The sequence below is a fragment of the Patella vulgata genome, chromosome 4, assembly GCF_932274485.2.
Source record: "Patella vulgata chromosome 4, xgPatVulg1.2, whole genome shotgun sequence".
Lineage (NCBI taxonomy): Eukaryota > Metazoa > Mollusca > Gastropoda > Patellidae > Patella > Patella vulgata.
In genome coordinates this window covers 11,989,149-12,003,869 of record NC_065882.2, presented here as the reverse complement: position 1 = coordinate 12,003,869, position 14,721 = coordinate 11,989,149, and the positions used below count along the sequence as shown (strand labels likewise).

The 14,721-nt window shown below is 34.7% G+C and overlaps 1 protein-coding gene across 1 annotated transcript in view; it reads right to left on the bottom strand.

The window, feature by feature from the left end:
• LOC126819521 (homer protein homolog 2) overlaps positions 1-14,721 on the bottom strand; it is a 45,640-nt gene that overhangs the window by 17,031 nt on the left and 13,888 nt on the right. The window contains exons 2-3 of the mRNA XM_050547649.2: positions 6,684-6,840; positions 5,382-5,513 (exon numbers count right to left, since the gene is read on the bottom strand). Coding sequence (XP_050403606.1) covers positions 5,382-5,513; positions 6,684-6,840 — 289 coding nt within the window. The remainder of the gene's footprint in view (positions 1-5,381; positions 5,514-6,683; positions 6,841-14,721) is intronic.

Below are 14,721 nucleotides of genomic sequence, written 5' to 3'. Positions count from 1 at the left end.
TATTCAAAATCGTCAACAATAAATTTTTTACGGCTGTAATAGTTGATAGATTTGTAGAGAATTGCACGTGCCATGGCTATTTATAGTATCATACTGTCAGAAAGTTGGTCTCGGCACGGCGAATGTGCACGCTTCAGTGGTAGTCTCGAACTATCAGCGGTGGACTGTATTTCTGTGAGTACGTGGGCCACCCTACTACTGATTCAAAGAATTATAGTCCTATAATAAACCATATTTACATGAATTAAATTATAAAAGTTTAAATACTATTAACTCTAACTTGTATCTCATTTCTGTAGGAAATAAATTATTATCATCTAATTATAAAATAGTCAATCAGGGATTTTCTTAGGTACTTTGGGATAAGTCCAGGGTTCTGATGATTTGTGAAATTTGCACGTACCGAAGTTAAGAAAATTTAACATATTTTTCAGATTTAAGTTAACATTGATTTGTGGAATTTTTGCATGCACATGTAGACTCTACTAGCCCTGAAATTACAAAAATTCAACGTTGGTTTCACATTGCCAACTTGTGAAATCTTTGCCTATTATCTATTTCAGATTTAACATTGATAATGTAATTTGTCCCTTAGAAATATCCTCCAACTACCTCGCAAGCTCTCTCACACACTATCCACAGGAGAGACTCTACATGTATGTTACACTAAATATGCATATTCCACAAATTTTCTAGTCAATTTTCTCTGGTAATATTTAAAATCCTGTGAAACAAAGACAAGGTGGACATACACAATTCTGATCATAATCAATGCACATCCCTGGACAATCACTGCATCCATACATCAGATTGTAAAAAAATACCCCAACCTATCCATTCCTTCAGATTAGAATACCTTTTTCCTAAACTCTCAAACTAATTCATAATCAAATTACCTTAGATTTGGACATTTTCCTCTGATAAATGAAAACTTTAAAATAAATCCAATCGTCCGTTAGCAGTTGATGATGTGTAAATGTAACTAAACTAAGAGGTACATGTATAAATGGGTGTGGTTTGGTTATTTTGACCTTTTAGTTTAGGTAAGGATGGAGTTAGGTATGTAACTGGGCTATTACCACTAAAACTATATACACACTGTGTATTCACAGGATTGTCTATTTCTCTCTACTTAGGTAAGCAAATATTATACGGTAAATGTTACAATCGGGTATACAAGCTCAAGAGTTAAAGATACATTATGGGAGATTAGATAAAGAGCTTGCAGTTCTCACTATAATAGTTAAAAACTAGATAATGTAATGGCAATTTGCTCAAAAATTTCAGCCAAATTGATCCACTCTGAACCGAGAATTTAGCGATTGAATTTTTGGCCTAGCGTCGATCATCATTATTAAAGTCGGTAAGACAAAAAACATAGTCTTGATTATCCATTTCATGATTAAACCATGAATGAAAGTTGAGCAGCAAATCGGATCGAGAGATGATTATGGTCTGGATAAGTTAATTATGGTCTGGATAAGTTAATTAATGTCTAATTATATTAGATAACATTTCAGGTCTAAAGAAAGACCTGCAATAGGCAGATTTAGCTCTTGCATAATGTATGTTTAATTGTCTCCTTAAAACAGCTGATTGTCGTTTAAGGGATTTTGTTGTTTGAGGGATTTTGAATCTCCAATCTGATCTATATTTCGTCCCGGTTTTTTTATACTTTCGATGGCCTACACTACATGAATATCTGACAAATTGTACTGGAAGGTCGTGTCAAGGGTCGTACGAGCAGCTTTTGACCCTATGATGTTAAACAATAATTAATTAGAGTTGACGTTTCTATTGGTTTACCCACAGTTCCGTGCATGCATGCCAAGAACTCGCCGTAACAGACTGTTTCGTTGGCTAATCCCTCACTTCAACCAAAATGCTGGTAATATCACAACTCTTCTAGATTTATAATTATAAAAAAAAAACGAAACGAAAAATGAGAGAGAGAGAGAGAGAGAGAGAGAAATGGGGTTTAACGTCCACTCGACACAAACTAGGTCATTTCGGGACTAACATGATGGTTTAATTTTATTTCAATTTTATTTCAATAATTCACATGCGCATAGGGGCCTTTAGCAGTGGGAGGAAACCGGAGGACCCAGAGAAAACCCACGAGGTTGGACGGGCGACCCTACTCCTTGTCACGTACAACCGGGGATTCGAAATCACGCCAGTTAACTCAATGACAGGCTTTATGATACAGCACGCACACACTAACCATTCAGCCATCCAACCCCCCAAACGAAATAGGATCTGTGTTTTAATCAGAATGTTTAATCTCTTGCAAACTACTTAAATATTGTTAAAGTCTAATCTGTAAAAGAGATATCTGTGGCCAATTTGGTTCAACACTGTTAAATATTTATAAAGAAATGATGACTTGGACATTTCGCAACATTTGACATCCTCTATCTATGGATGACATAAACAACCTAGTGTTAGGTAAAATCTTTTGATGAGCCTCTTTTTTAAAATACAAACAAATCCCAAACATAGATATTTTGGCATTCTTGACATCCTCTATCTGCGGATGATATAAAGAAACTAGTGTTAGGTAAAATCTTTTGATGAGCCTCTTTTTTAAAATACAAACAAATCCCAAACATAGATATTTTGGCATTGTTTACATAATTAATGTTTAACAATCAATTTAAGTACATTTTATAGGGCTGTGTATTGCGGCCAAAAATCTCACTGCAATAAATTGCGATACTTGACAAAAAGCATTGCAATATCTTGCAGTATTGCAATATTTCGATAAAGTCGGGGTTTATCACAAAGCACAGTTTTATTTTGAATAGTTTTATTGTTTTTTATAACTTTGGTCTTTGACATATAACGGCGATTTCATCAGGAATTTGAATTTTTTCTCGTTTTGTCATGAACCGCGGGCCCCTCAGGCCCATAATAAGCTGGGCTTTGGGCGACTTTAACAGAATGAATATTTTCTTTTCAAGAAGACCCTCTTGAATTTCAGTTTAATTAAATTTTCATTCCAATACAGTGAGTTGAAATCAGTTTCTTTCCTTATTTGAGATTCATGTTTGGCTGTTTACCACTCAAGTTATATCTCAAAGTTGGATCAAATTGTGGATCTAACATCTTAAATATGAACCCTAAATCCACACTTTCATATATTACCCAAATCAACGATGTTTTTTTACCTGTTAAATTGTTATGTTGAAAGCAAGAAATAATTTAACTGAACAGTGTAACTCTGACAATGGTACTCTGACAAGGAAAATCATTTGGACTGTGGCTATATCAATTCAAATTTCTTTCCTAAGGAACAACTATTAAAATTCTGCATCCAAATAAAAAGTACTTTAGTTGCTCTTTTCAAAAAGCTTTTTAGTAATTCCAAATATTTAAGTTTTAAAAGTTTAACAAAATACTGTCTAGAAGTAGAATTGAAGAATAGTATTTGAAGTTAACTGAATTTGAGGAATCGGATCATGAATCAAACAGATATGAGTGAGAGAGAGAAATGGGTTTTAACGTCCACTCAATACAAACTAGGTCATTTTGGGACTAACATATGTTTTTTTTTTTCATTTTATTTTTTTTAAAATTATATTTCAATAATTCGCTTGCTGGAGGGGTCTTTAGCAGTGGGAGGAAACCTGAGGACCCAGATAAAACCCACGAGGTTGGACAGGCGACCCTACTCCTTGTCACATACAACCGAGGATTCGAAACCACGCCAGTTGATTCAATGACAGGCCTTATGATACAGCACGCACGACGTGCTAACTATTCGGCCATCCAATCCCCCCAGATCTTTTAGAACTTATACACCTGGTTGAAAATTAGGAAAATCATTATATATTGCTTTGATCAAACCCCATTCAAAACTTATGCTGGGCTCTTTAAAGTTATAGTTATGTCACAGGCCAAGAGGGAAGAGGATAACTAGTCTGAGTCCTGAGATCTGCTAAGAAAATTCAAGTTATCTCCCATTGTATAGAATTAAGCCCTAGATTACACCACTTGTCACTGTACACACTATGTTGTTATAACTGACACGACTTGAGGTGTAGTTCAGTGTCCAGCGTTATTTGTTTTGATTAGAGTACGAGACCCAGTCGCCACTTGCTGGACAAACAAACGCTGTCAGTCTCGGACAAACAGAGATTCCATAACAAAGAACAACGTAAACCAACCTTGACCTCTATAATAGTATGACAGACGTTTCCTCACACTTCTCAAACAGAAAACCCCTCATTATTTTAATGACATAAATTCCTTAAAGTTTCAGAGAAATGTTTGGTTGACAATTTTGTTAATTATCGAGAATTTAGAGATCAGTTTTGCCCAAAAAGCCAGGAATTTGCAATAAAACAAATATACACCATATTCAGACCATATTATTTAGATTGCAATTTGGTAATGAAATGAAATGAGGTTTAACATCCTACTGTTCTGCTCCAACTGGGCTAATGAAGACGGGCATACGCCATACAGTGTGCTATGAGGGAAATTTTGCCCAGACAGCGCCACTACGACCTACTCTTATATCGAATTCCAACTGTCAAGGGTTCTTTTACGTCCACGCCAATATGTACACAGAACCTCGATTTCTAATCCCATCTGAACGACAGAGACTGCAATTGGGTGAAGCGGTATGGCACTAGGTTTGCAACTTGGTCTTTGGTTTGGATCCTTTGGGATTTTCAAAGTGCGATTCTTTCTTGAAATTGATTAAAACAATAGAGTATCAATTGGTAGGATTAAGACAATGGGTTTTCATTCGAGAAATAGCATCAACATGTTAAAGCTAGGTTCTCACTATCATGATTCGTGCTATGATAGAAATTCTGGTTTTAATCGTGGAGTTATCGAGGAGTAATTGTGGTGATCCTATAAGGTCTTATCATATTCATATATTGAGGATAGTCAACCCCGAATTCACAAAGCATTCTCAGACTTTCGTTAGGTATTTACTCAAAATTGTTCACTTTAATTTAACTAAAATATAGCTCTTTACAAAACTTTTATTGTTTTAATGTATCAAATACATCAATAAGAAACTTTGCGCAAAGTTTGGTATTTCTCGATCAAAAATATTTCTCATAAACAGTGATTGAAATTTGAGTAAATTCTTCAGGGCCTTATCATATTCATATATTGAGGATAGTCACAGCAATCGTATCGAAATGTAGCCGAATGTATCTGTACGTAGCGGATTGTGGACTTAATAGGGACAATCCTAATGTAACACATCGTACGATAGTGGGAACCTGGCATTATTGATAATTTCTAAATAATTTGTCAAATCGAAAATCTAATTGTTCCATTGTCATATTCTTTTGCCATTTGTAATTTAGATGATCATGAGCGCCAACCCTTGTCCTTTGAATCTATATGGTACTCACCTTCGTTAAATCCACCTCTGTAGGGAACCCGAGACCGTAAACTATATTAGCTCGTGGATCCAACCACTGACCAAACTTCTGGGAGGTTTTCGTAAAAGTCATATTTGGTGTGATGACACTGTTCACAACAGCCTGCAGAATACAAAAAATTTTAAAACACTGAGAATATTATTATTACTGTTGGACAAGAAGTTTCTTCAGGACACTCCAGTGTGATTTCCTTTTGGAAAGAACAATGGAAGAACATTAAATCTGATTTCATTTCATTTTGAAGGCTGGGCAAAGTTCCTTCCCCCACAGGACACTGCATCTTCATTAGACTGGTTGGAGCTACAGTGAGTGGATCTGTGAGTAAGGTGGTGTCTCATTACACTGTAACCCAGGTATCATTTAATCTTGTGTATCTAGCACTAATTTTTCACATTCCTTAAATATCAAATCTTTGTTTAAAAATTCATAACAACTGTTTAAAATCACCATAAATCATTTAATTTGTACTTCTGTCCAGTTTAAAGCTGACCATTCAATTTTGATAATGAGTGTCCAATTAACAAGTGTTTAATTTCTCAATCACTGTTAAAAAATAAACAACCCAATTGATTAATGATGTATAATGATTAATTTTTGAACAGTGGTCAGGTAATTAAATACTTGTAAATTGAACACTCATTATCAAAATTAATTAATCTTAAACTGGACACAAGTAAAAATTAGATGATTTGGGGTGATTTTAAAAGATTTTGTGGAATTTTTAAACAAAGGTTTGATATTAAACGAATGTGAAGATAGTGCTAGGTACACAATGATGCCTGGGTTACAGTGTTACCCAGGAGGCCCCATTACCCGGAGGGCCTGAGCACCTTCCAGCCAGGTTTACCATTATTAGTGATGCAAGACAGTGAACAAGGCCCTCAGTTCACAAAGCATTCTCAGACTTAAGTTAAGAATTTACTCAAAATTGTTTGCCTTATGTTAACTAAAATATAGCCCTTTATAAAACTTCTGTTACTTTAATGTAAAATACATCAATAAGAAACTATGTGCAAAGATTTGTGCTTCTGGATCAAAGTTGACTCGGGGCCTGACAAGTACAAATAACAGCATCTAGTCGGATTGGATAGTATGTACATGTAAACCCAGGTCCAGTGTATACGACGGCATGCCCATAAAAGAACCCTTGGCAGTTGGAATTCAATGAAGCGTACGCCACTGTCTGGGCAAAATTGACGGATGCCCTTTTTTATTAGCCCAGTTGGTGCAGAAGAGTAAGATATTTATTTCTATTGTAAATATCTGTCCTACCTTTTGGCCATCTACTCCAATAATTCTGTATGAGTTACGAGAATTGTCATAGTAATACGAAATGTTGGTCGCTTGTTTTGTGGCCGGAATCCAGTTTTTCTTTGTATCTGGATCAATTTGGAAGACATGTGCCTTCGTTGAAAACAGGGGCTGCTCCCTGAAATGACAAAACATCAAAATAAACATACAAGTACATATTATTAGAATTTGAGAATTTTCAAACAATAACTTAGAATTAGTACTGAAGTTCACTTTTCAACAAATAACTTTTATAAATGATATATATAACATTTGCCACTAGCAATTCAAAGTCGTCATTTTATAAACATAATGTTTATTAGTTATTTAATATTGTTAGTAATCAGGAAGAAGTCATTAAGTGGGCGTTATGTCTCTAAGGTGTTAAAACTGTGACTGTTGAATGATAAACACCACTATTGTCCGGGGGTCTGTTTCACGAAATTTTAACTGAGATAAAATCCAAATTTTAGTAATTTGATTGGATAATATTAGATTGATTTTAGTGCTTAGACAATCAAAATTGAAGTATCTACTAAAATTTGGATTTTATCTTTAGTTAAAATTTCGTGAAACAGGGCCCAGGTTTGTGTATTCAATAGTGATGGATGTTATAATTTAAGTGTGCTTTTACACCAGTAGTGACAGCTAGTTAGTACACACATGCTAATTAAAGACATATGTATAATTTCTAACCATTTTCTATATATAGCAAACATTAATTTATAATAATTATCACTTATACGATTTACTGTAATGACAAAAATGGCCATTACTAAAAGGCTCAGGTTCATAAGTCAATGTTATTTAGACCAGTTGCAAGTAAAATTTGTGTCAGTTTGTTAGTTTAATGGTGCACTCACTCAATACACTATATTACTTGACATAATAAAACCTATAAACATATTAAAATTCCACTTCGCTACATCAGTTTATACCAGTGTCAGTATTTGAGCAGTTAAAAGTAGCAATATTGTTTTTAATTTATAAATAAAAACAACCACATCCATTTTATCTTAAGTATACATGTATTCTGGTCATCTACAAACTTTCTCAAATCTAATGTTTGAAAACTCAATTCTTAAATTTGTTGGCTATAACATTTTCTTACAGTAGGTGATGTTATAGAGCGACAAACAATGGACATTATTCAAGAATATTCCTAAAAGTTTTAAAACTGTTACAAATTTCTAAGCTACTAACAATTAGTATATAACAGCACATCAATTGACTTGCAGAGATGTATAGTTAACTTGATTCATAAATCAGTGGTACACTGACGAATTTCTACAAAAATAAATAAATAAAACCAATTCATCCAATCAAGAGAGCAACCACCATTACACTCTTTAAAAACTGTACCTGTAGAAATTTATAATGTCGGTCTCATAATAACAGATCCAATGTTGTTTCCAACAATATTCAACCATTGTTGACATCAATCACAGACAGCTACTTTGTTCTCCAAGCCAAGACCAGCATGTGGTATAAATGACCAAGCAAATACACATATATATGTATATAAAACCTTGCAAAGGGGGGGATGGAGGCAGAGAGAGTCAAGAGCTTGAGTGGATAAAGGTATATACTATTATAGAAACTTTCAAAGGGGGAATAGAGGCCGAGGGAGCCCAGAAGCTCCAGTTGATAAAGGAACATCTTCCACTGTTATTAAACATACATGTACACATACATATATGTACAAATTAAAACCCTTGCAAAAGGGTGCATGGAGGTGGAGAAAAGTCTCTACATACATGTACATATCTATACAAATATTTGTGACTGTCATATGTTTGTTTGTTTGTTCAGGGCTCGCGGCTACACTAGGGCTATTCTGAGGCTGAAATTTGGTGGGTAGGGGTAGCTCTTACCGTGAAATAACATAAGCTAGGTGACGTTGGCCTACCGCATTATGCAAGAGCTAAATCTGGCGATTGCAGGTCTTTCTTTATGCCTTAAATGTTATATAAATCATTAATTAGACTTTGTTTATTATTGTAACAACAGCGACAATGACAAACATGGCAACACTTATTGTAACACTGATAACTTGGCTCTGAGCATAGTAATTTGACTGAAAATTTCAATATATTCCCTTTTCATTATCTACTTTTTAACTATTATAGCAAGAACTGCCAGCTATTTATCTAATCTTACATAACGCCCTCTTTAATCTATGGACAATTAGATATTGTCCAAAAATGCCAATGATGATCAGTGACATTAAGTACCTGTACATATAACTCCCTCTCCCCTTTCTCCAGTCACGCTATCGTTAACCCGTAGGTGTGCCTACTTTAAATACAGCTTCCAATTAGTGGTTTTATTAGCAAAGATTTGTTTTGTTTGATTAAGGAATAGCAGAAGAAAACTGTGTGTGCTAATTAAGTGTACTGAGGTTTTTGTCACATGTTTGTGTGTACTACCACACACACATTCTTCAACTTGTGACCCTGATTTCAACAAACACATAGTTTGGGTTTCGAGAAAACATAAAGTAAGCTCTCTTCTTCAACTTTTAATCACTTGACTGATTACTATTCAATCTCTTTAGAATTAAAATCAAAAATAAGTTAGGATTCACCTTATTATCAAAAGTCAGTTTCTGGCTTAGCCCATATATCTATTTAGACTTACAGTAAAGCAATTTCCATGAGCGAGGGACCAGGGGTTTAATGTCCACTCAACACAAACTAGATCATTTTGGAACTAACACACTATCTCATTAAAGGTTGGACAGGCAGACCCTACTCCTTGTCACAGACACAGACCTTATGACCATTCACACACCCACCACACCCATTTGCTATTAGTATTGGTATAAACAGTAGTAGCTATTTCCAAGATATTGTACAATTTCCAAACATTAAAGTCTGTGTGCATCATTCACATTTTTCAGCAAATATCACATTTTCCACAGATTAATCCAAATTGATTATTCAAAATTTAATCAAATCAAAATTAATAGTAGATAATCATCTGGATTGTATGTGGAGTTGGCTTACTTTTACCATTTTTTATTTATATCGTCTCAGAGGATGCTGAATGTTCACAAATTTTCAATTCATCATTTCTTTGAAAATACTGAACGGAAATGAATCATTTTTGGTCTAACATTCATTTTATAGTCTCAACTTTCAAAATACTGTAATTTGTAAGGGATTAACAATGGACATGACGATGAGAGACTTCAGTTACTTGAACTAATGTGTAAATTGTAGATACTGCACCCAAGGTACATGTACGTGTACAAATGAGAATTGTACAATTACTGAAAAAAAATGACTTTTCCTTATATACCCCAGTGCCAAACATAATATCAGCAAAGGAATCTATAAGGAAGTTTTTACCACCTAAGTTACAATCATGTTTGGAATTTTTCTAAACACCTGGATTTCTTTTATTTTTGAATATGTATTTAAATCTAAAATTAAAATTTGTGTTATTGTGCTGTTAATAATATCAAACTCAATAGATCCTTCTATTGGTGAAATGTAACTAGGGCATATGATATGCCGAAAGGCATTTGAGATTTAATTATGGTTTGTTCGTATAAATTTGTAATAACTACAATCTAAGTACGATCTATCAAAAGTTATACATTCAGATATTTTGTTTACATTTACTAATATGTAAAGTGCATAAATGTTAATTTGGCCCATGATTGCACTGAGGTATATGACCCAATTTACATGTACACCAGGATTATTGAAAATCAATTCCTGTATTAACAATCTATTCTATATTTGTAACAATTAGCTACATGTATTTAAATTGTTTTATTTTTGTAAAACATATGCCTATCTATGTCATAAAGAGTTAGAATTGAGCTATACAGTAACTATGGAAATGACATCAACTGTAAGCTGATCAACTCCAATTTCCTTATGTCACCAGTGTCACTGAGTACATGTAAGGAAGATCAGTCATACTGTAAATATTATACAATATGCAAATTTTTGCAAATTATATAACAGATATAAGGTCAGTAAACTATAAAACATGCTTATGGAAGAACAATTACAAATTTAATTTTGTGACATTTTGAAGAGTATCTCAACATTTTCAAGCAAGTACAGTATAGACAAGCAATTTAATAACAACAAATCACAATCCAGATGAGGTCAGGACCAGTTTCTGGTAAAAAAAAAACCCAAGAAACAATCAATCACCACACAGGAAAACTTTATCACCAAAAATAGCCCAGACTTAAAATTTTATTGCCAAAATAACATTTTTATAGGAATCGCATCGCAAACCATTCGGCCATCCAACCCCCCACACAAGCATTGGTTTCATCACTGATTTTTTAATTCCAACAATCTTACCTATTAAGGAAACACATACATGTACAGGCCTTTAATTTGTGCATCTTTCCACTAGTAATAGGTCAGTCAATCTAGCTCATTTTACAGCTTGATCCACTGTAAATTGCAAAAGAAATGACTGGCTACATGTACATGTAAATCTATATAAATCACTGACTCAAATCTTTCTACCAGTACTAGATTTTACATACAACTACCTTATATAGAAACAAGTTCTATGTAGAAATAATGACGCTACTTCGGACATGAAGCACCTGTTGTTCACAAACAAATATCATCATGATTTTTAATTGATTACAGTGTATCTACTGTACCAGAAATTCATTGATAAACTTCAATTTATAAACCTCTCATACATGTACAAATACAAATGTACTGTATATAAAGATATATACATGTACAGGTCCTGTGAGAGGTGAGGTAAGGGATTCTGCCACAGCCTTTTGCCCCTGGGGACAACTGACGATCTGCACAGTCGGTCAAAATGAACAATGTTTTTCTGTACAAGTATAATCAGCCCTATTCAATAATTCATGTAATATAAAGAGAGATATGGGGTTTAACGTCTACTAGACACAAATCAGGTCATTTCGGGACTAACACATGGTTCAATTTTATTTCAATAATTTGCTGCATGTAGGGGTCTTTAGCAGTGGGAGGAAACCGGAGCAACTGGAGAAAACCCACGAGGCTAGACAGGCGGACCTACTCCTGGTCACATACAACCGGGGAATCGAAACCACGCCAGTTGATTCAACGACAGACCTTATGATACAAAGCGCATTTGCTAACCATTCGGCCATCCAACCCACTATTCATGTAGTATATATTATAGAACTCGACATAATTGGCTCAGTGTGAGTGCTGGATTTGATACCGGTGTTTGTAGAAAAAGTTCCTTGCAGTTTTCAGGGAGTTTTCCACTTGTTAGTCACTCAGAGAGAAAGAGATAAAATTTAACATCCACTTGACACAAACTAGGTCATTTTGAGACTAACACATGGTTCAATTATATTTCAGGCGACCATACTCCTTGTCACGTACAAGCGGTGAATCGAAACCACGCTACTTGATTCAATGACAGTCCTTATGATACAACATGCACACGTTAACCATTCGGCACCCAACCCCTTTATTCAAAATTGTATCTGAATCGGGATTGGGGAACAGTCATAGCTTATATTAAAGCGCTCTCCCTTTATCATTGGTATCACCCCTGTTAAAAATTGTCATGGTGCTTGATTCTCAGATGGGAAAGCACAAGACCATTTTAAATTTATTGATGATATATTATTATCATGCAGTAAATATATCCATATTATTTGAGATAAAACTACAGTATAGATTTTAAAACCTGAACAAACAGTGTATTTTTTGGCACTGTCTAAACTTGTTCTATCTCTATAGCAACACAAGTTTAAATAAATGTTGTTTTATTCAAATATTATTACTGACTAAATATAGTCGTTATGTTCATAATGGATGACAAATTTCAGTTCAACTTCGGTTTGAAAAGCATTTAGAATTGTTACATTATCAAGAATTTCAACTTTCTTATAAATGTATCATTATAGTAAATTAAAACAGTTCTACCCCCGAAAGGCTTTAAGACTTTAACATTTATTTTGAATTTTTCAACAATTTGCATTCAAATTGATATGCTCATCCTTCTAAAGAGAGAGAGAGAGAGAGAAATGGAGTTTAACGTCCACTTGACACAAACTAGATCATTTTAGGACTAACATATGGCTCAATTTTATTTCAATAATTCACCTGCGTGTCAGGGTCTTTAGCAGTGGGTGGAAAATGGAGGACTTGGAGAAAACCCACAGGCGTCATCCTTCTAGAACACTTGATATTATCATTATCATTATTGGATGCAATGAAATTTTTGAAGGCGCCAAACATTCTAGATCAAAATAAAATATTGAATTGGGTTTATTTACATTCTTGATGGGACAAAATCCAAATGATTAAAATTTTGATTCGACATATGCAAAAGCCATTTGCACGGCCGGTGTGGCGGGTGTGGGATGGGGTTGGGGTGATGGTATTGGGCTGCAGCCAGGTGCCCTATTTTAAATGGATGCCTCAATTAGGTCTTAAAAATTTGAAACGGGACCCTTTTGTGTTATCTCTGCAATTTTATATAAAGCATATAAATTATAATTTTACGATTTTATTTATATGTTGTATATCTTTTTGCCATATCAATCTTGCACAAATTGCACTTGTGTGAGTAGGACAGACAATGACCAGATTATGCCCTAATTAAAAAACAAAACTCAGCTAATTGAAGAGATTAAATGGTAAGCTTTTAATCTGTTTGATATTAATCCTCAGTTGATTCTGATTAGAGCAATATACACAAGAATAATTAATTGGCAGTGGTTTCCATTCGTGGACTACTGAACACTGTTAATTTTATTATACCTGATCGCTTACATCACGACACGCACACAGAGTTTCTTCGTATCCCGTGATTTTATGATTTAGCACAAAATATGCTATTTTTCCGCAGTGCAAAATGACCTACAGGTCTGATCCAGTTTCGGTCATTTTCCAGAGCCCTCGGTTCCGACTGGCATATTCAGCTGACATGGAACCCATGGCCCCTATGTATATACACTTTTGATGCAACAGGCCCCAATGACAATTTTTTCAGCCACGGGCCCCATGCAGTTTTGGTTTGCTCTGTCAAAAATCTAACATAAATGAAGACCTATACATACTACAGAAACCTGAATCAGCACAACAACGCAAATAAATCCCATCAGACAAACCTACGGACAATAGGACCCAAAATGAAATGGGGTTTATCATCCTACTGTTCTGCTCCGACTGGGCTAATGAAGACGGGCATACGTCATACAGTGTGCTATGAGGAAAATCTTGCCCAGACAGCGGCGCTACACCCTACTCTTATATCAAATTCCAACTGCCAAGGTATCTTTTACATGTACACCAATATGTACACAGGACCCCCCCCCCCCCTGTCCTGCACCACTGACAAAGGGAAAACACTCCGGAACAATAGGACACACAAATTACACAGACATTGTAAGCAACAAACAACAATTGTATATATCATATCAAGTAATGAATAGATCAATGAGTGAAATTGTGCGACATAATTTTTGTCTCAATTTTATCAAATTTAAAATCAAATAAATATCTATTATTGACATGAGTCATTATCACAATCTAAAGGCATATACGGTGAAGATGTGCAAAAAATATATATGATCACTAAATACTCATTGGTGTAGCAAATATTACAGACAGGTGCTAAATTTTAAGTGATTTTGAAAAATCAATTGATGTAGGCTGCAATTGATGTAGGCTGTGTTTTTATATTCTTACACATACTAGCTGTGCAAAAAAAAAAATCAGAATAATAGAATTCTTACTACATTAGTATAGTAAGTGCAGGAGGACAGCACTACACGTAAAACAAAAATCTACATGATAAACCTGAGGACAAGACAGAAAATAGAAATTGCACCAAATAAACAAATATCAAATCAAGTGAATGGATCCGGGGGCCAGCCGTAAGCGTCCACTGTGCTGTACAGTCCCAGGCCTGTAGTGACACAGACTTCACTCAAATTTGAAAACAATCAGGAATACAAAAAAGACGTAACAGAAATAATGCGACCAATCTTGACAGTGGTCGTCTCCTCAATGGC